General features: G+C 33.8%; 1 protein-coding gene across 1 annotated transcript in view; it reads right to left on the reverse strand.

The window, feature by feature from the left end:
• The window catches only part of LOC144974063 (uncharacterized), a 155,695-nt gene that overhangs the window by 119,907 nt on the left and 13,288 nt on the right, over positions 1–22,500 (reverse strand). Inside the window, exon 2 of the mRNA XM_078916955.1 lies at positions 15,181–15,238. Within this exon, the coding sequence (XP_078773081.1) occupies positions 15,181–15,238 (58 nt within the window). The remainder of the gene's footprint in view (positions 1–15,180; positions 15,239–22,500) is intronic.

Here is a 22,500-nt window from a genome sequence, read left to right on the forward strand (position 1 = left end):
TTTTTAAATATTGTGAAAATGAGATACCGAAGTAGACTTCAAACTTGAGTCGTCCATTTGCCTAAGAATTGCCTTATCGCACATAGTGAACGATATAAAGGCAAATCTTTTTTTGTTGTTGTTTTTTTAAATTTTGTTTTATCTTTTTTAATCATGGGAAAATGAGATACTGAAGTAGGCATCGAACCCGGATCCTCCGTGTGTTCCAGCAATGCCTTAACCTTTCAAACATCTCGCCTCTCCCCCCCCCCCCCCCCCTCCCCGCTGTATAATTGAGTCTCTTTAGCCCCGGTGAAAGTGTCAGAGTTAAAAGAAAACGGCGTGGAAAACGGCTTGTCACCCATCCGCATTGTTGAGTTGAATCAGGACTTTATCCTGTAAATAATAATGATATATAGCAATTCAAAGTCTGCTTCAATAATAATCCAAGCTTGTTCACAAACGGATTAGGACACAAAATATGGTTAATGCAGTGACAAAACGCTATATTACATTTTGGCATAAAACAGTATACCTACTCTTTCAATCGATTAAAATGAACTGAAACCAATAGAACATTTTCCTTTGAATAATTGGGTTACTGAATGAATGGTCATCAAGTTAATTGTTCGAATTTTAATTAATTGATATGGTATGAAATAAACGTTTTCGTTTCAAAATATCGTATGATAAGAGTTAATGTTATTCATATTTATAGACTCGTGCATATTTTTTTTTTTACAATATGGATTATAACGCTTTTTAAAATCATTTCCATGTTACAAAACTAGGGGAGATAAGTTTAAGACATTTGTTTAAAAATGTGATTCGTCTTTAAGGGAATAAATATCCTAATTCAAAGAACTGTGGCAATTTGGAATAATCTAAAGTTTGAGACAAAAAATTCTAATTCAATTAATTTTTTCACGAATGATAAAGAACTTACCAACATAATATTTGATTTCGATGAATAATGTACCATGATATTGGGTATTATTTGCATTATAGCGAAAATTATACTTCGAATCTTGACTATGAAACATACATATTTATGTATTAGATATCCAATAATTACAAATAATGATAATATACTCCGAGTCTAAAATTAATAATTGAATGATGTTTATATAACTTTGAAAAATGGTTTGCATAAAAGTTTCACACAGCATTTAAAGGTTTTTAAAGCATATTATTAGAGCTTAAACGATTTGATTCGGGTAACGAAATTCGTGGTGTCAGTATCAGTGGTGTACTGTAACCTTTAATTTGATTTCACGAATGGGTTTTATTTATCAAGAGTTTTTGGATAATTGATTTAGAATTTCTTTCTTAAACAGTCGATGTAAGTGTATTGATACTGTTTGTTTTTTGCCAAACCAAATTCTTCATGTATCGTTCAGCAACAAAAAGGAATCTATGTTATTTGATTAATAAACGCGCCTTGAGATACTTTGTATAGAAATGGCTATACAAATGTATATTATCACAACAACTCAGCAAGCAAATAATTTATATATTTGTGGCTCTTGACACAACACTGAGATTGGACTTTCGATCGAAATAAAAATTTAGCGGTCTTATATTCTGTTTGCATTAGTTTTTGAGCTGCTTTAATTCTTTATCTTGTGATAATAATAACTAAATTCATATTTGCTCTCCCCAAATCCTAAAAAGTTCAATGAACGAATATAATATACTGTGCTGAATCCATAGGTCTCAATATTTTTGGTTCTTGTTTTTTTGTTTTTTAAAAATATTATTATTATTTTCTTTCGCTTGCAGTCTGTTCCGAATTATTCCATCTGTCAAGCACCCGTGAATGAGGCCAACAATATAAAAAAGGATTGAGACAAGATGAGTGGAACTGATGGACAAATGTTAAATGTCAAGAGAAACTTTTGTAGGTGTAGCCGTGAGGTTTATAGAACACATGATATCTGACTATATATATATATATATATATATATATATATATATATATATATATATATATATATATATACATATTGCTACCTATATAATATGTGGAGTTCATTCATGTAGGCCTATATTTTAGTTCAAACCACAGTGTAGGTTCCTATTTAATGTAGGTTTTATAACCCGAATTATAATTGTCTCATTGGTGGATTAGAAAAACTCTCAAACCAATACAAATCATTGTCTATTACAATAGTTTTATAACACGATTTGTAATTGCTCATATTGTTGTAATGGAAATACCTTCAAACCAACGCAAACTATCATCTATTAGACTACAACGGTTATATAACCCGAATTATTCTACCTCTCCCCATAAACAATAAGGCGTATTAATATCAAGCTTATAATAATAATGTGTGACGTCAGATTATCAAGTGTGAAATTTCACAAAAATTAGATTTAAAAAAATCAGAAGTAGATCATTTAGACGTCTAAGTGATTTATTAAAAATACATTTTATTTAGATATAACGAAATCAAATCAATTGATGGGTAGAATAAACGCTTTCTTACACGCTTGCGTTTTGGAATTCGAACTTTTTTTTTCCCAAAGCACACTTCCAAGCTCGTGCAGCGGCTGGAAATGGAAAGCAAGCGTTTACGAATCGTATATTCTAGCTAATGCTCGGATTGTTCTAATGGAAATATATCAAACCAACGCAAACTGTAGTGTATCACATCAATGTTTTAAAAATTTCATAATAGCGTCCAATAAAAAAAAGATAAAAAATCTTTCAAGTAACCGAAAAGCTGTGTTCTATGTTCCAAATAGAGCATAATGATAAAACGTAGGATAAGTAGTTGATTGTCTATTTATTTATTTTTTAACCTCCAATCCCAAACCTCTTTTTGTGATTGTCAACATTAGATATTATAACTAGGGCTTTTTCCCATAGTATTGTTGAGTTTACGTGATCTCGATCCCGAAGGTTTTGTTTGTTTGTTTGTTTGTGTGTGTGTTTGTGTGTTTATATATATATATATATATATATATCCACATGTTTGTGTGTGTGTGTGTGTGTGTGTGTGTGTGTTTGTGCCTGTGTGTATGTGCGTATATGTGTGTGAAGAATTTGTCAATTTGCCTTTTTCTCTTTCAATGCAATCTATCCAAAATTATCAATTATGAAAATTCTAAGAAATGATCATGTACAAAATTGCCGCCAGAAGAAGACATGTTATACACCAACACTCAGGGGTCTCGGATTTAAACACTGCTTTTGATATTTACTTGATTGATTTCATTGGCGACAACAACAACAACAACAACAACAACACAAGAACAACAACAACAAAGCAACAACGCCAACAACAAAGATGACTATGCAGCAGAAAATACAACAATATCTGAATATTCCAAGAGTGAAAATTAAAAGAAAAACTATGATGAGAGAAAAGAAGTTCGTGGTTTATTTTCCGAAACACATCCAAACACCAGACATGTAAAAAAATAAGAATGTTTTTTTTTCTTCATATCTTCGCCCAATCTAAATCAAAAAACCTCGTATTTTAATTTCTTAAGAGTCTCAATATTTCCTAATATCACTGAATCAATAGGAGATCCCCAAACCCTTTTGATTGCCTTATCTAGAACGTGCCTCGGCACGAAATCCGGAGCCATTCCAATTTCTTAATATCTCTTGCTCACTCAGAATGAGGAAAAAGGACAGATAACACTCGCCTTCTCCCCCCACTCCCTCACTCCCTTCTCTTGTACAAATACACCGCCACGCTAAACCCTTCTCTCTCTCTCTCTCTCTCTCTCTCTCTCTCTCTCTCTCTCTCTCTCTCTCTTTATATCTCCATTTGACCAAATGTTATCAAAACAAAAAGAAAATTAGGTCTTAATGTTTGACCAGGATTCAATAAAATATAAGAAAGTTTCTCCAAATGTTTTGTTTGTTTGTTTGTTTTATCAACATTTTTAAGAGGGGGAGGGGGTGTCCGCAATATCCCAAGAAAATAACTTGAATAGATTTCACAGCATAAAGTAAGTAGGGGGGAATATTATGGTATTCAATCTTAAACTTCAGAAGCCCACTAATAAATCATAAAAAATGCCTTGTCATTGTCTTGCAAACAAACAAGTCATCATAACAAATTGCTCACAACACGATGATGAGTTTACTAGTGCAATTTCACATTAACAGATCTCGTGTAATCCTTCATGCAATCCATCTAGCATAGACCAATCCATTTCTTTGATCTCGTGTGGGTGAAACAGTAGGTAGGCGAAAATATGGTTCGACGCCATTTTGGAATTAATTTTCAGCCATAAGAAGAGTGCGGTCACAAGAAAGAACCAATAAAAGTAAAAGCAACCAACTGACCGCTAGGCTACCGGGCCAAGGAACGTGCTTCGACCAAGGATTCGTTCTACATTCAGTTGGCAAAAGGAAATTGCTTTTTCTTATTGGAAATCTAGATTTAACTAGGACTATTAAGTATAATTTCAATCGCCGGATATGGGATATATTGAAGGGATTCTGTTTTGACGAGAGAGAGAGAGAGAGAGAGAGAGAGAGAGAGAGAGAGGGAGGAAAGAGAGAGAGAGAGAAAAGAGAGAGATAGAGAGAGAGAAAAGAGAGAGAGAGAGAGAGAGAGAGAGAGAGAGAGAAAGAAAGAGAGAGGGGGAGGGGTGAGAGAGCGAGGAGAAAGAAGCTCTGCCAACTCAAACAATGCCATGCAATTCAGTTGTCACTAGCTTCATCGGCCTCATCATTTCCAAATAAAAGATTATTCTCGATGATTGAGATTTAAATTACAGTTTACTGTATCCCTCGTTAATTTGCGGTAAACCAGTTCATGACAATATCGACAAACTCGAAATCAGAAGAAAAAAACACCAGTTTTTAACAGCATAACCTAACACTAAAGGTGATAAGAAGTGAAAGAAGTGCAGAAGTACCACTAGTTTTTTCTTGTTGTTGACTAAATAGGGAATGATTCTTTAAAGTTACCAATTCTTCAGTGATTTAATAGAAAGAATGTAGTGTATCATCAAGTTGGATTTAAACACTTATCGTACTTGAAACGGTTTTGCTTACTCGTTATATTATAGGCTCCGGCAATGTCCGGCGGATGAATTCGAAAATACGAGGGTTCAAACGCCACTCTAAAAACGGCTCATCAGTTAAATCAAGAATCGTGCTCACATAGCATGACCAGTTATTCAATCATAGAAAACCAGAAGAGATCAGCTCGAAGCTTTTTACCAAACTTTGCCGAAAACAAATTGCTGCCACATATATTCATCATTGAATCTCCAAAACTTTCGCTGCCAAAGTCATTGCCATCACTTGCGAAGTCGGCCTCGTAAGAAACCACAAAATTATGCATTTGTCACACGGGCTAGTCTGTGATGGTATTGTATGTGAGGTATGGTCCAATATGACGGTGTCGGTAGAAGAAATTGGGTTTTCAGTCATCGGCACACTGTTCTCAAAGAAACATGAAATCCCACACTGGGTGGAATACTCGTAAAAACAGATGGACAGAATGGATGTTAAGGATTATTTTGTTGACTTTTTTAAAAGACTGTGATCGATCACCGGGTGCAGTTGAGATTTTTGTCTGACTCCCTTGTCCACCCAGCAGTGATTGGGCAACTGGATCTGTTTGATCTAGCGGAAAGTGCTTTGCGATAAATCAGAGTCCTATCCAAATGATAGCAAACAATTGCTATTGTCTGTTTCACGTTATAGAATCCTATATAAACTCCGACCCCATGGTCCCAATGGCTATGAAGGGATTTATTGGCCTGCCACATCCAGACATATCTTTAGCCGTGTTATCATCATTCTTTAACAGAGCTATCTGGTGATGCAATGTTTTGGGATTCATCCCGAAATTGGCCATACCTGTGAGAATAGTGATTGATTTATTGTTTAGACTAACCGTATTATTTTAGTCTTAATGTTACTTGCATTCTTAGAAAGAATCGACATCCAAAATGTTATGAGGCCAAGATGTATGAGTGCAAATGAGAAGCTGTGACTAACACCAAACGTTAATTGGTTTTTTTACATATATATGTACCTTGATTTCTAGTTCGCCTGTTTCTTATTTTACCTGCTATATGATGACCATTACCAGATAAACGAATGAATGTTTACTTGTATTTTTGGTTGCTTTTTATTGTTTTTATTTCTTGTTAATTTGACACCAAAATGGATGATATTGTTTCAAAAACAGACTTGTACAACTCGGCCAGTTTACAACTGATGATGAGAGTCAATTTGATTGAGAGACTAATGAAGTGAAATTATTCGTTAGAATTCATTTTGTTGATAAAAAACGGAGACCGAAAAAAATCCATCCCATTGTCTTTGTTGGTTAAATAAGCGCTTTAGACCAATTCCTTTGTTGTTTACATACACCTCTCGATGACTCTACGTTTAATAATGGCGATTTATTATGTTAAAAAAACAAATGCTCGATCATCGCAAAAATAGCGCGACAAAAAATAACAAATGAAAGAAAAAAGGTAAGAAAAGAACAACTAAAAAAAGGAAGAAAAAGACGTCCCACAATATAGATTTCATTGGAATGACCAGTAGAGACCAGTTTCCGGTTTTATAATTACTATTAAAAATAGAGGGAAGTGGTTGAAATAGGATCTTGATGGACTATTCTCCCTTCTCTGGAAAACGCCTTATTTACGCTTTAGCGTGACAATTTTAACATCATTATACATTGATCGATCAAAAAGGACTCGCAACTTGTCAAAAAATAAATATAACAGAGACTCCCCAAGCAGTAGATTTGAAACAGGGGTCGTTTAATCGAATCATATGAGTTCAAACTTTTCTAGCCAAAATATAAAAGGTGTTTAGTCAGTTTTCGGTAATATTGGTTGGGGATCTTTGTTCTTTGTAATTCTACAAGAAGGAACTGGTATTGGATATTGGGTCGATTTTCTAGTTTGTCTTCCATTTCAGATGAAAATAGTTGTCTCTTTACTTTGGCTACTATCATAATCCAATCTAGGGCGGATGGACGCAGAAAGAAAGGGTGGCCAGGGCTGTCATGCTCTGACAAAACACATCTTTAAAAAATTGGCCAGGAAAAGTTTATTTCAATAAATATCGATTTGTCAAAGTGACCCTCTAGTTGCAATTGTAGGCAAGTCTCAACTCTCAAAACTTCATTGATGTATGGCTTTTTTTTTTTTTTTTAAGTTTTGGTTCATTTTAATAGATGGATCATTGAAGTATAACTTTTCTGGTCAAAATTCTGAAAAAAAATGTGTTGTGTTATGGCCATGCTGAGGGATTTTATGGTAGGATGGCTATCTCGTGTTATCATCAATGTACTGGACAACTCTATAATAGCAAGAATACTTAATTTAAGAGTCTTTGTAATCGGGGGGAAATTATAGAGTGCTTGGCTTCCAGCATAAATTCATAATACACTTCTCCCAATGAAATATGAATTAAGTAGCGTGTAGCTATTTGTGTTATACTGTCCCGTAATGGTTTTTATTTCAGAGTGAATAATGAACAAAAGTGTGATGTTAAAATACTTATTTCAATCTCCTTGGAGTGAAACCAGTACTCCGTAGGGGACGGGGGGGGGGGGGGGGGGGAGGGTGAAATAACCCGCAGGAGACATAATAATTCCACATCTACAAAAATATGATGAACATGGATTGTATTCATTCTCAAGTTAGGAATATAACTGAAAAGCACAGTTTGTTTTTTTTTATTACCCAAAATATGAATTATGTAAGGAGAATAAAATAAACTGATGTCATATATTATACTTGACAATTTCTTTTAATCTATTGTGTACATGAAATACATAGGACTACGACATCATATGTGTGTATTTTTTGTTGTTGGTAGTTTTCAATTCTGATTTAAAACAAATTATTAGAAATGACAATTAAACACATGAATTAGGAGAGTTATTTTCCTTCAAATGTTGGAAAACATGACCACATCGTTGCTTAATTTTTATAGATTATAACCATTATATTTGTAAAGTAACCTATAATGAAAATTGAGCAAACAGCTGTTGGATTTATCATTGACAATTTCATGTTGTTTACAGGATACATAAACACATAGACTAGAACACATTTTCGTTGTTTTTTTTTTATTTTTGCAATCTTTTATTTTTATTTTTTTTTAAAATTCATTTTATTATTTTGTTGTTGTTGTTGTAGTTATCAATTTAAGATGCCATGCCAATATTAGAAATGACAATAAAACACGTAAATTATAAACGTTGTTTTCCTTCAAACGTTGGAAAACATCACCACGTCGGCGATTAATCTTAAAAGTTAGATTATAATTATTTTATTCTCAACAACAAAAAGGTTAGCCAAAGCAATCTATAAGGAAAATAGGACAAAAATTGTCTGAGAAACACATGAAAATGTTATGTTATGTATTATTTACATACAATACATCATATTTGTGTCTTTATTTTTTCTAGTTTTCAATTTGATTTAGAAATGACAATTAAATACTTAAATACTGAAAGTTGTTTTCCTTCAAATGTTGGAAAACTTCACCACGTCGTTGCTTAATTTTGATAGATAGATTATAACCATTTTATTCTAAACAACAAGAAGTACCCACTATAACCTAAAAGGTAAATAGGACAAACAGCTGTAAGAGATATATCATTTTATTTGACAATTTTCTGTTATACGTATATTGTTTACATAACATACATCGTACTTATGTGTATGTGTGTGTGTGTATGTGCGTGTGTGTGTGTGTGTGTGAGTGTGTGTGTGTGTATGTGTGCTTGCTTTTTTGTTTTTTTTTAATTCTTTGTTTGTTTGTTTGGTTTTTTTGTTTGTTTTTTTTTCAGTTTCCAATTTGATTTACAACAAATATCAGAAATTAAACACGTAAATTGTAAAATTAGTTTTCCTTCAAAGATTAAAAAAAAACCAAACATCGCCACGTCGTTGCTTTACTTAGATAGATAGATTATAAACATGTTATTCTTCTAATTGAACAGATAAAAAATACCCAGAATATATATTTAAGTCTATTGAGAGGAAACAAATAAAATGCCTATTTTAAAACTGGTGTTGACAATTTGATTTACAACAAATATCAGAAATTAAACACGTAAATTGTAAAATTAGTTTTCCTTCAAAGATTAAAAAAAAACAAACATCGCCACGTCGTTGCTTTACTTAGATAGATAGATTATAAACATGTTATTCTTCTAATTGAACAGATAAAAAATACCCAGAATATATATTTAAGTCTATTGAGAGGAAACAAATAAAATGCCTATTTCAAAACTGGTGTTGACTAGATACGGTACATTTAGACAAGAATGGATTCTCAATTTGTTTAACATAATTCAATTTACACCTAGTTTTAGTTTTTACACTTAGACCAATTCTTCAGTGTCGTTGGTACGTCACAAACGACACACACACACACACACACACACACACACACACACATATATATATATATATATATATATATATATATATATATATATATATATATATAATCGTCCGGAGACAAAAGATTTTTATTCAATTTGGTCCAAAAAATTTTATTTCAAATATCGAATAGATTATGATGACCCAGTAAAAAAATGATTTTTGACAAATTTGGAAGTGCTGGTGTTGTTGGGGGAGGGGGGGGGGGGGGGGGGGGGGGAGGGGGGAGGGGGGGAGGGGGGGGAGGTTATCTTAACTGACTAAGATTTGAACTGTACTCCTACTGTAAGCATAAACCTGCAAATCCACATTTTCTTGAAAGTGAGTTACTGTGAGTAAAATAAGTCATATTTTCCTTACTAAATTTTTCGAGTTTGAATATTAAGTACTAAAAACATTGTTGCATTTTTTAAAAATCTTGTTTTCCGTTAAATTTGTGATCAATTTTGTCAATTGTATTAAAATATGGGTTATCAGATTCATACATGTGGCTACATAACTTTTTTTTTTTACTTGGTTGTTCTCTGGTCAGTGAGAAAACGATAAACGAGTCAGGCATTATGTCGGAATGAATTAATGAATTATATGCCACCCATCGATAGCTCAGTTGGTACAGCACTCGCTTCACAAGCAAAGGGACTGAGATCTATCCCGGGTGCAGTCGAGCTTTTTTCTGAACCCCCAGTCCACTTCACCCAGCAGTGATTGGGTAGCTGGGTCTACTATATCTGGTGGAAAGTACTTTGCAATAGACTAGCGTCCTATCCAAAGGGTAGCAAGCAATTGATAAACTCCGGCTCCATCGACCAAATGGCTCTGAAGGACTTTTTCTTTTACCGTCTCAAAACGGTACTGAGTCAGGATGATTCCAGATACAAAAATCTAACTCTTTTGTCATAGATGTTTATAAAACTTTGGTTAAGTTAATATGTTTTGTCGAGCGTTAACGGCGTTGTTTTTGATTTAAAGACTAGATACACGATCTAACATTTTGTGAATTAAAAAGCGAGCATCTCTTTAGGAATGATAGAAAAACGCTGGGACACAATAGTTTGTGAGTTTTTAAACTCTTTTTTTCTAGTATAAAGCAAAATTGTTTCTTTTTGGAGACATTTAGGAAGAATAATAATTTAAAACCGTAAAGATAGAATTTTACAGAATATTGTACATAATGACCATGAAAAATGTAGAATAAATTCACATAATAAATGTGACACAATCAACGCTTCATTACGGTATTATGTTGGGTAAATAGAATGACAAAAATTTGATTTTAACCTACGTGCACTTATTTGCAGGTCTGATAACCCAAATCCTTATGGAATCATTGTTGTAATGCAAAATTGTAAAAAATAATGACGCAAAAAATTGTCCATTGCAACAATGTTAAACTAGGCCCATAAGTGGGTTCGCATGTCAGACCTGCATATATGTACACGTTGATTTTAACATTATAATGATCAGAAATGTAAAACATTTGTTTTTGTAACTTTAGGGAATGATATTCTTTCTCCACAATAAAACATGTAATTTTCAGAAACGTAGATTTGGAACATTCTCCACGCCTGTTCAAAAACTGCGAGCAAAAACGTCTTTAAAAACTGTATTGATAAGGAATTAGATTACCTGAAGATTGCATTCGAAGAGTTATGAATATTTATTTTATAATTGCTATCCTATATGTTATACCATACGAATTTATATCATTAGTTACATATCACTGTGACATGGCACCAAAGGCCACACTATTGGTCTAGTTTAGCACTTATTTGGTATTGTATTGTATAAAAATTTGACCCAAGTCGCGTAACCATGACAATACATTCTATTTTTAGCATCTAAACCACTCCGACATTTTACCGTTTTGAAGAGATATGTCACAAATAATGAAACCATCTTCTGCAAGGCCAACTAGGATACTTTATCATAAAGATTAACATATCCGATCATTTTACCCTAAATTCCATTTTCTAAATCTGGTTCATTAAAAATTAAAAATGAGCTTTATATAGCGCAATATCCACTAAAATGTGCTCAAAGCGCTTTACACGGGGTCCCTGGTCAACAGCAACATTTAACATGTATGACGGGACATGACGCCTGTTAGGAGATATTACAATTTTTCGGACACAGACAACGCTGTTAACGGCCAAGTACTCATTTTACACCTGGGTACGGTGAGAGAATGTGAGTAAAGAGCCTTCTCAAAGGACTCAACTATGCGCCGAGCGCGAGGCTCGAACCCTGGACCTTCCGATCCGAAAGCGAGTGTCATACCACGAGACCACATAGCCGCACAATGACTTTAAACCTGTTTTGATGTCCCGGATCACATTTGATGAGGACATAAAGTTCATCATCATCATCATTGCCTTTTTCACCCTGGGTCAGGGGGGTATAGGCCACAGGCCAACAGTTTCCATCTTTCTCTATCCCGAGGTACATTGTTTATCTCGTTCCATGTCTTATCCCTTCTCTGTATATCAGCTTCTTTCTTCATAAATTTTGTCATTGCAGAAACTCTTCGGTCGCCCAAGCTTAAAAAAATTGATTTGATTTATCCGTCTGCGTTTCTGTAACGGTTTGAGTTTTACGGAAGGGGTGTTAACGACAACCCCCAAACTGAATTAAAATAGCGTAATACTGGTTTCCCAGGGTGCATTTTTGATTATTCATGCTGAAATTTAGCGTTGAAAAAAAAAGACTATACTGATGACAGTATTTTTAATACTGATGGGAATGAAGATGAAGAATTTTTTTTTAATGGCTCCTATGAATGTTTCGTACGAGCATCAACACGAGTCATCAGAGTACTCCGATGTTGTAAGTTCTTTTCTATTTTAGCAGCTGTTCCATCAAAACAATCTATCTAAATTTAATTGGTGGTCGTCACAATTTCAACCATCAAACAGTTTATATTCTTAATCCTATCAGGCAGATGTGTATTCTCTGCGTCATATTAGTTCAACAGGTTTGGTTTTACAATATTATTATAATTGTTGCGTCAAATATATTATCCATATCGGTGCTATGCGTTTGGGTAAAATACTCACAACATCCGTTAGCCGGATATAACGTACCAACACACACACACACACACACACGCACACACAACGTTGTGTAACCTTAACCTTAAACGTTTACAGTATGAGCGATATAATTTAGTGCCAAGTGATCGTGAAAAAGTCTGTCTGAAAACAATGAAAAAGAGCCGAGTGACGTCAACTTCGTTCTTTTTATACGTGATATGCGTGTGACATCTAACATCACATCACTCCACGTTTCAAAGTGATACTAACCTGCTAGAAGCTGTGGACTGTAAAAAGTAATCAACAAAATATAAATATAACATTCAAAAGAAAAACAAAAAATACCAACAAGGAACATTTCGGGCTCAAAACCCTTCTTCAGCCAATACCCCCCCCCCCCCCAAAAAAAAAAAACAAAAAAAAAAACAAAACAAAAACAAAACAAAAAAAAACCCAATAAAAACACAAATATATCATTTGAAAACACCACTTAGACATGCCAAATATTTCTCTGCCGTCTATCTGTTGTTTTTTTTTAAGTGGTGTTTTTATGTTTTTATTGACTTTTGTTTTTGGCTGAATAAAGGGTTTTGAGCTCGAAAGTTCAGTGTTTTGTTTTTTTGTTTTTTAGTTTGTTTTGTTTTGTTTTGTTATTTTTTTAAGCTGTTGTATTCCTTTTTGGTTTTATACATATCACTCCTTATTATGATAATGCTACAGTATAATGAATATTAAATACACAGTATTGATTGTTCATAATATGTAAACGACCATCTGAAAAGGGTATTATATTGCGGTCGACCTGATGCTTGAAATAAAATTCAGTTTAAAAACTAGACTTATAAGATATGAGGTAAAATCGACGTGCGTATATAAGCAGGTCTGATAACCGAACGCAAATATGGACTTGTTTTTACATTGTTGTAATAGACAATATTTTTTGTCGGTTTGAACGTAGTTTCATTACAACAATAGAGCCATTTCAATTTAGCTTATCAGACCTGCAAATAAGTGCACGTCGACTTATAAAGACTGACGTCATAATGGAGAATAATAGAACTTAATTGTCAAAGGAAAGTTATAGTTCATATGTAAACCGTCATCTAAAAACGGTATTATTCCAGTCTGAACTTGATGCTTAAAATTCAGTTTAAAGCAATACTTTTGTGCTAAACTGATTGACGTCATTGAGGTGAATGGTAGAAATTTATTGTCCAAAGATATAGAACTATTGATTGGTTAACAATGATGCCAATATAAAATATAATTTTGGTATGGTTAGCACATACACATACACACCCATACATACACAAGTACATAAATGCACACCCACATTCAAACACACACACACACACACACACACACACACACCTCCATATTTGACACTCGAATATAACCCATTAAATAAGAAGCGAAGAAACAAACAATATTTCAGAAAAGTGTGTGTAGCAGGCGATTATATTGATAATCACAAGGAATTAAGTGAATCGAAAACACCAGAAGACTATAGAAAATAAAAACATCGCGGCGATGGGGGCTCGAACCCCCGACCCTACTGTCCTTTGAGCAGAGAAGAAAAAAAGAATAGCAATTTTTTTTTGTATTCCAAAAATATTTAACTTCCCAACTTTGATTACTTTGATGTTAAACTAAATTTTCTTCCAAAATAATGCCCGGACTGAAGATCTGTGTGACATAATATTATTGTAAACAACTGTCGAAACGTGTTTTAAATAAAAACAGACTACTTTTTAAAAATAATAATAAAAAATAAAGATAACAATAATGCTGCTGATGATGATGATGATAATAATAATAATAATAATAATAATAATAATAATAATAATAATAATAATAATAATAATAATAATAATAATAATAATAATAATAATAATAATAATAATAATAATAATATAATGAATAATAATAATAATAATAATAATAATAATAATAATAATAATAATAATAATAATAATAATAATAATAATAATAATAATAATAATAATAATAATAATAATAATAATAATAATAATAATAATAATAATAAAATATTAAATTTATTTAAATTGCTCATTTCCCGCGGAACAGTCAAAGCGCACACATTACATCAGATTTCATAGATTACATACAAAACAATTTTTCATTTAAAAGTATACTCAAATAAACATGAAATAAACGTATAATTTATGGACATTATCAGTTTTTGTCCAATAAATGCGGTAAAACTGTGAAGCAATGCTCAAACATATAACTCGGCAACTAAAACGCATCTGTAATTTCATATAAAACAAAACAGATAAATAATTTATAGCTGAAGACTACACCAAACGAGAATCAAACTTTTAATAAAATTTACTAACTTTTGATCTGTTTTAATAAAAGACAACCGTATCAAGAAAAATACTAAAATAAAATTTCGAATTTTAATGTATTCTTATGGGTCAATAGATTTAAATTTCTTTTGTTTTAATATAATTGATAGTTCGATAACAAAGCGGGCCACACGATTTTGTGAGAGTTTTGCAAGGAACATTAGTTTTATCGGTCAAATTAAGTGGCAGGATTTTTGCCAAATTTTATATAACTGTATAATTAAAGAGATAAGGTGGTTCATAAATTAATCATCAACTTTAACTTTGGGCGGAGAGAAAAAAAAATATATAGCCATGGTCTGTGCTATGGACAAACCTTTCATTCCTCTGGTTGACCTTTTCAAACAACGAAAACAAAAGCGAAAAAAATGGGTGGGGGAGATAATGAGATTACTCACCTGGCCAAGTAATAATAGCCGCCTGTTCTTCTTGAATAATTGATGTTTGCGCCGGTGCCTGCATGATGAGATTACGAAATTTCTGGTCAGCGGCATACAATTAAGTGACATAAACGATCCAATACGTTGTTAGAGGAATAGAGTAAAAAACACGATTTTCTAATGCACTGAAGACATAATAAAAACTCAATGTCCAACGGGACGAAGTCAGCCTGATTTGTAAAGCGGAGTTATTTCCCCTGATAAGAACTCACGCTGAGCGAAGGGGCGATTTAGGATGAATTTGTTGGATGTTGAATGTTGAGTGTTGGTGTCGGGGTGGGAGAAAAGAAGTGTTCCTCTTCAAATCGATGAAGATCTATATGGCATTTAAGGGAAGGGATCTTTCTGGCTTAAGCCGTCCGGGCAAGCACCAGAATCATGCGTCAATACTATACCCCTTTCATCACTGGGAAATAGACTGGCCAATGTTTGCTCAATTGCTACTGCGCTTTATTTTTTTTTAGACTTTGTTCCAGTTAAGTAGGTGGGAAGACTGGATTGTTCACAGATGGTCAGTAGAAATAATAGAAGACGAGACAATACAAATTAATGAATTGACCAGTAGATTTAAACATCAGTCAGCCAATGCAGTGAATATTTAACTTGATTGATCCATAATTGATAACAATGTCGATTTGATGTACCGTTAGAGGGTGTTTAAAAGCCATTTTGTTTATTTAACACTTAATTGTTATATTATATTATTATATATTGTACATTATATTATATATTATTATCATAATATGGCCAAAGCTTAAATTAGGATTGTATCATTTAAAAGACTTTGCTATGAACAATTCATTAATGAATTGATAAACCAATGAATAAGAAAGATTACTTGTCAAAGTGAGATCTAATTATCTTATTATATAATACAACTTTCCGTCAAGCAAACTTTTAAAACTACCCAGAGACCAGGAATTCCTTGTTTCGATTCTAATATCATTGCACAAGTGAAAGAGATCTTATTGTGACCAAAATGATACCGTATAATAGAAAAACAATTTGTTTAGTTTATTTTGACCCAAATACTTTTATCTCATACATAGATTGGCTAAAATTACCCTCTTCCTCCCCCCCCCCCCCCCCCCCTCACTTGTCAAAAATTCTCAAACCTGAGAATCGTTTGAAGTTTTAGGTTTTTGAAAGTTTTTGACAAATTTAGGACCATCTGTATCTAGCGATGTTTGATGCATGTTTTTAAAAAACCAAACCAAAATGTGTGTTGTGAGTGTACAGAAGTAAAATTGACAGACTCAAAAAAACAAACTCCTCTCTTTATAAGAGCTTTACGGCATTTTCAGGACGTTAAGGCCATTTCGGTGCCAGTGAGTTGTGAGGGATATCAATGACTTAAAATACTGCTGATAGTCAAATGTCAAGGCCTGAATGGTGCACAAAAATAAAAATATACGAGTACATTGACCCTTGAACTTGAATTAAACCCCTAAATAAAGAAGGAAATAAACGTCTGTGTCAATTCACAGATGTTAATTGTGTTCTCATTGCTTTCCTTATTTGATGTTAATTGTGTTCTCATTGCTTTCCTTCTTTGTTGTTAACTGTGTGCGCATTGATTTCCTTATTTGTTGTTAACTGTGTATGCATTGCTTTCCTTATTTGTTGTTAATTGTGCATGCATTGCTTTCCTTATTTGTTGTTAACTGTGTGCGTATTGATTTCTTTATTTGTTGTTAACTGTGTATGCATTGCTTTCCTTATTTGTTGTTAACTGTGTATGCAATGCTTTCCTTCTTTGTTGTTAACTGTGTGCGCATTGATTTCCTTATTTGTTGTTAACTGTGTATGCATTGCTTTCCTTATTTGTTGTAAACTGTGTATGCATTGCTTTACTTATTTGTTGTTAACTGTGTATGCATTGATTTACTTATTTGTTGTTAACTGTGTATGCATTGCTTTCCTTATTTGTTGTTAATTGTGTATGTATTGCTTTACTTATTTGTTGTTAACTGTGTATGCATTGCTTTACTTATTTGTTGTTAACTGTGTATGCATTGATTTACTTATTTGTTGTTAACTGTGTATGCATTGCTTTCCTTATTTGTTGTTAATTGTGTATGTATTGCTTTACTTATTTGTTGTTAACTGTGTATGCATTGCTTTCCTTATTTGTTGTAAACTGTGTATGCATTGCTTTACTTATTTGTTGTTAACTGTGTATGCATTGATTTACTTATTTGTTGTTAACTGTGTATGCATTGCTTTCCTTATTTGTTGTTAATTGTGTATGTATTGCTTTACTTATTTGTTGTTAACTGTGTATGCATTGCTTTCCTCATTATATTCATTAAAATTCACTAGTGGAGAAGCCACAATGGCTGCGGAGAAACAAAGGCTATTACGAACAGGCACTCATCTAATTCAATTATTATACAACTGTATTGTTGAAATTAACATAGATCGAGACGAATTTTTTGAGAAGTCACCGATAAAATCGGTCGGTAATAAAGTCTGTAGGTGCGCGCAATGAATCTGGCAACAAGGTGGTCAAATGGCGATTCCAAAAGGAAAATGTCAAATTAAGGACCGATCATATTATGGTTTCCCGACCAGTAAACACGATCAAGAGCTGTTGATATATAATATCAAGAGCAATATTTTCTTTATTTTCAGACGTGTCTTTTAAAATTTGTAACTGGAAAGAAAATATAAGTAGAACACTATTTGTACCCAACAACCAAACATCGTTTTACGATAAAGCGTTGATTGGCCAGAAGTAAACAGAACGGAGTGTCCAGTGACAGTTTGATACATTAGCGACAGACGATTAGGGTAAGTGAAATAGTAATAATATAGTATAAACACAAAAATAAATTTGTAATAATGTCTTGAAAGTGAGGGTGACATTTTTCCTAGACGTTTTTATTATCCCATGGGGGAGGGGAGAGAGAGAGAGAGAGAGAGAGAGAGAGAGAGAGAGAGAGAGTGTGTGTGTGTGTGAGAGAGAGAGTGTGTGTGTGTGTCTGAGAGAGAGAGTGTGTGTGTGTGTCTGAGAGAGAGAGAGAGAGAGAGAGAGAGAGAGAGAGAGAGAGAGAGAGAGAGAGAGAGAGAGAAATATATATTTGGATCTCCAAATATCGATCATGACCTCCACATGATAAAAAGTCTCAAAATCTAAGACAAGTTGGGGGACATCTATATTGATTGGTATTGTGCTATGACAGTCGCCTTCGGACAGGAAGGTCCAGGGTTTGAAGCCTGCTCTGAACGGTGCACAATTGAGGTTTTAGAAAAGACTCTGTATAAACATTCTCTCACCGTACGCAAGTCTTAAATGAGCACCTGACCGCCAAAAGCATTGTTTCTGTCGGATAATAATTGTAAACTCGCCTTACAGGCGTCATGTCTCGTCTTAAATATTAAGTGTTGCTCTTGTACAGGCACCCCTTGTAAAGCGCTTTGAGCATTGTTAGTGGCTATTACCCTATATAAATGCTCGTGTGGAAGTAAACGTTTTATGCCTTTACATTGTGATTGCGCTTTGAGGTCTTGTGGTATGACTTTCGGATTCTGACCAACGGCTTCGGGTCCTTGTCCTGCTGTGAGTGGCGCAAGGTTACTTTGAGAAGACTCTTTGCTCACATTCTCTTGTCGTACTCAGGTGTTAACCCTTTTCTTACCAACTATAGGAAAATCGTCAGATTCATTACGATACAACCAACATTTTTCTTATCTAAATATCTTTTGTACATCATAAAAGTTAAGGAAAATGAACAGTGTGTTGTAGAGCATGTTTTGCTAAAGAAACTGTGTATCGCAAGAACTTTACTGCTATTGTGTTTGAGTGATAAAAAATATATTTTGTGTTAGTTGGGAGTGAAGTTTTGGGGAAAATCCTGAAAATGGCTGGTAAGGAGAGAGTTAAAATGAGTACTTGGCTGGCAAGAGCGCTGTCTTGTTCGAATATTTTTTTTTTCAAAAATTGCATACATGCGTATTGTCTCGTCTTACATTGTAGTATGTATTTTCAATTGAAGACCCCTTGTGAAAGCTTTGAGCGCAATTTTAGTGGATAGTGTGCTGTATATAAAAAAAATAGTCATTTGGAGCCCAAGAATCCGGAGTTTATGTGAATAGGACAAGAGCAATTACTTGCTACTCTTTGGATAGGACGCTTTTCTATTGCCAAGTATTTTTCCATCAGATCTAACAAACCTAGCGAGCCACCCAGTCACTGATCACGGGCGGGGACTCAGAAAAATGAATCTAGTCTTCACCTGGGATCAATCTCGATCCTTTTGCTTGTGAAGCTAGTGCTTCACCAACGGAACCATCGGGACCTCCTTGGTGCTGTATATAAGTTCAAATTGAACGTTTTCTAACCGACGTTTTCTTATATTCGAATTCACTAATCATTTCACCATATTCACCGAATCTTAATACGTATTATAATTATCTCTTTCACCAATAGTCTGATGTCACGTCCGCCCCGCAACCAGCAGCTTTGTTCTAAACAGAGAAAATCGGTAACTTTTATTCTTCACGCTGGCTAGAACTTTTTCACATGAAATGTGATCAAAATGTATAAAAGTCAAAACATGATCAGATTTATAATGTTTTTCTCCTCTGGATACATTTTTATGCTTGTAGAAGTATTTCATAAGGGCGGTAATGGAGATAATTGCGTCCTCCATGGTTCCGATTTTTTAGAACCAGTTACTTTGTGTCTTTACGAAGGAAGTGAAGTCACGACTGCTGAACCCTATTTATCGGTGTCTCGTGATGCAAAAGTTTAGGATATGTTAACTATATTATCAACGGCAATAATGATTAATTGCAAAGCATTGGTTATCAGAACTGTCGAAAGGTTGTATGTGGAACTTTGTCTTGTTGATAATTCTCACAGGTGGAGGCGGTATAGTGATGATGTTGATGATAATGGTGATGGTGGTGGTGGTGGTGATGGTGGTAGTGAGGGTGATGAAAATGGTGGTGGTGGTGGTGATGATGATGATAACGATGATGATGGTTATGATGATGATAATGATGATGATGATGATGATGATGATGATGATGATAATAATGATGATGTTGCTGTTGTTGTTGTTGCTGTTGATAATGATGATGATGATGATAATGATGATGATGATGATGATGATGATGATGATGATGATGATGATGATGATGATGATGATGATGATAATAATAATAATAAAACCGACGATGAAGATTACGATGAATACAATAACGGTGGCAATGGTGAAAGAGATAATAATATTGACGATGAAACAACACCGATGACGATAATGAGAATTCCATTGACATTGAATGTGAGGGATGTTGACACATTCATGATATTTCTAATCGATCGTCTTTGGTCTCTACAACCAGGACATCATCCGTCTAAAACATATCCAGTTTCAAACCCAAACCGCGAGTGTTTAATGTGTATTTAGCGCCAACTTCTCTCTGAACTTCCCAGCCTGCCACCCCCCCCCCCCTTCCCTTTCTAATTCCCTCCCCCAGCTCCCCAACTACCCTTCCCCTCTCAGTATCTTTCAATACTCAACACGCCTCTTCCCCCCCCCCCCCTCCCGCCCCCAACCAATCCATGCTCACTCTCTTTTCATTCCCATCTCTTTTACTGCAACCCACCCACCCACCCATTTCTACTAGATAACCCCATACGATACAAACAACAAGGACAAACACATGGGAACGATCTTGCCGCAGTTCAAATAATACTACAGATTGAATTTAGAATTAGAATCTTCTCTCTCTCTCTCTCTCTCTCTCTCTCTCTCTCTCTCTCTCTCTCTCTCTCTCTCTCTCTCTCTCTTTCTCTCTATTTTCTTTTCTTTTTGAAATAATTGAAATTCGTTTTGTTTTATGTCGCCTTGCTTGTGTCGTCAATATTCGCAGTTTGAGACGAAACCCCCAATTCTGATTACCTCGGAGTGCAGACAATTGTATCTATCACCTTCTCCGTGTAATATAGCTGATAAGAAATATAAATGTGACCCACCGTCTCAAAAGAGGTAATATGTCGTAACCAACTAGAAACTGAATCGATATCTACTGATGTTCACATATTTGACGGTCTGATAAGTAAACATACGAGTACAATTTATAGGCTTGATTGGGTCTGATCACTTAAATTGTTATGGACGTATTGTTGTAATGGACAATATATTTTGCGTTGGTTTGAGAGTTTATTCATTACAACCATGAGACCATAACAATTAGGGTTATCAAACCTTCAAATAGGTACCTACACATCGATAACTACATAGTACATGAAACTTAAGGTTTCTATTTGTTATGCTGAAGAATAATTACATTTTCTTACATTGCTAAAAACTACGAAGTTCGTATTTCAATCATCTTATTCTACTTTCACTAATCGACTCACCGATTCGTTTAGATTTTTTAAGTAGTTATGTTGAATAAAAATGGTTGCCCCAATCAAAAACATTAAAATTTCGTGAGAGTTTGAGAGTTTTTTGCTAAATGAGGGTCACTTAAATCGATCGATTTTTGAAGGACGAGTTTTCTGGCCAAATTTGTATCCTACATAGTTTTCCAGGATATGGCACTTAACTGGTTATTAGAGCATAAAAACTCACCTTAGTATCATTTGTTTTGAAAACAATAAAACCAATATTGAGCATCGGAACCATCTCGACAGTTTTCACATAATATCCAAATAATTCATTTCGTAAAGCTTACAGCCGGTTGTTTGATATTATATTTTTACATTCTTTATAAGCTTATGTCAATTGTTGCCTGTGATTACAAATGCGTATCTACTATGCATTAATATATTCCCCACCTGTTACATGCAAAGCTTCTTTGTTTCTCTTGTTTTGTTTAGGGGTTGTTATTGTTTGTTTTGTTTCTTGGCTTTTGTCTATTTTGCTATTTGTTTTGTTTCGTTTTTCTAATTTATCTAATTCTGTTCTTCTTTTCTTCTTTCCTTTCATAGTGTTGCTTTGTTTTGTTTTGTAGTTTGTTTCTTGATTTAGATGTCTATTTATTTTGATGTTATTGTAATGTTTTAATCATAATATTGCTGTAGGTTTTTCACATGTTTCATTTATTTATCGAATCATTGTGAAGATGGCTGAGTGGATAAGACATACAAGAAGGTCCATGTTTCGAGACCCATATTATTATTATTATTATTATTATTATTATCATTATTATTATTATTATTATTATTATCATTATTATTATTATTATTATTATTATTATTATTATTATTATTATTATTATTTATTATTATTATTATTATTATTATTTATTATTATTATTATT

Source organism: Berghia stephanieae, chromosome 1 (genome assembly GCF_034508935.2).
Source record: "Berghia stephanieae isolate SIO BIC M18660-M18661 chromosome 1, UCSD_Bste_1.3, whole genome shotgun sequence".
NCBI lineage: Eukaryota > Metazoa > Mollusca > Gastropoda > Nudibranchia > Aeolidiidae > Berghia > Berghia stephanieae.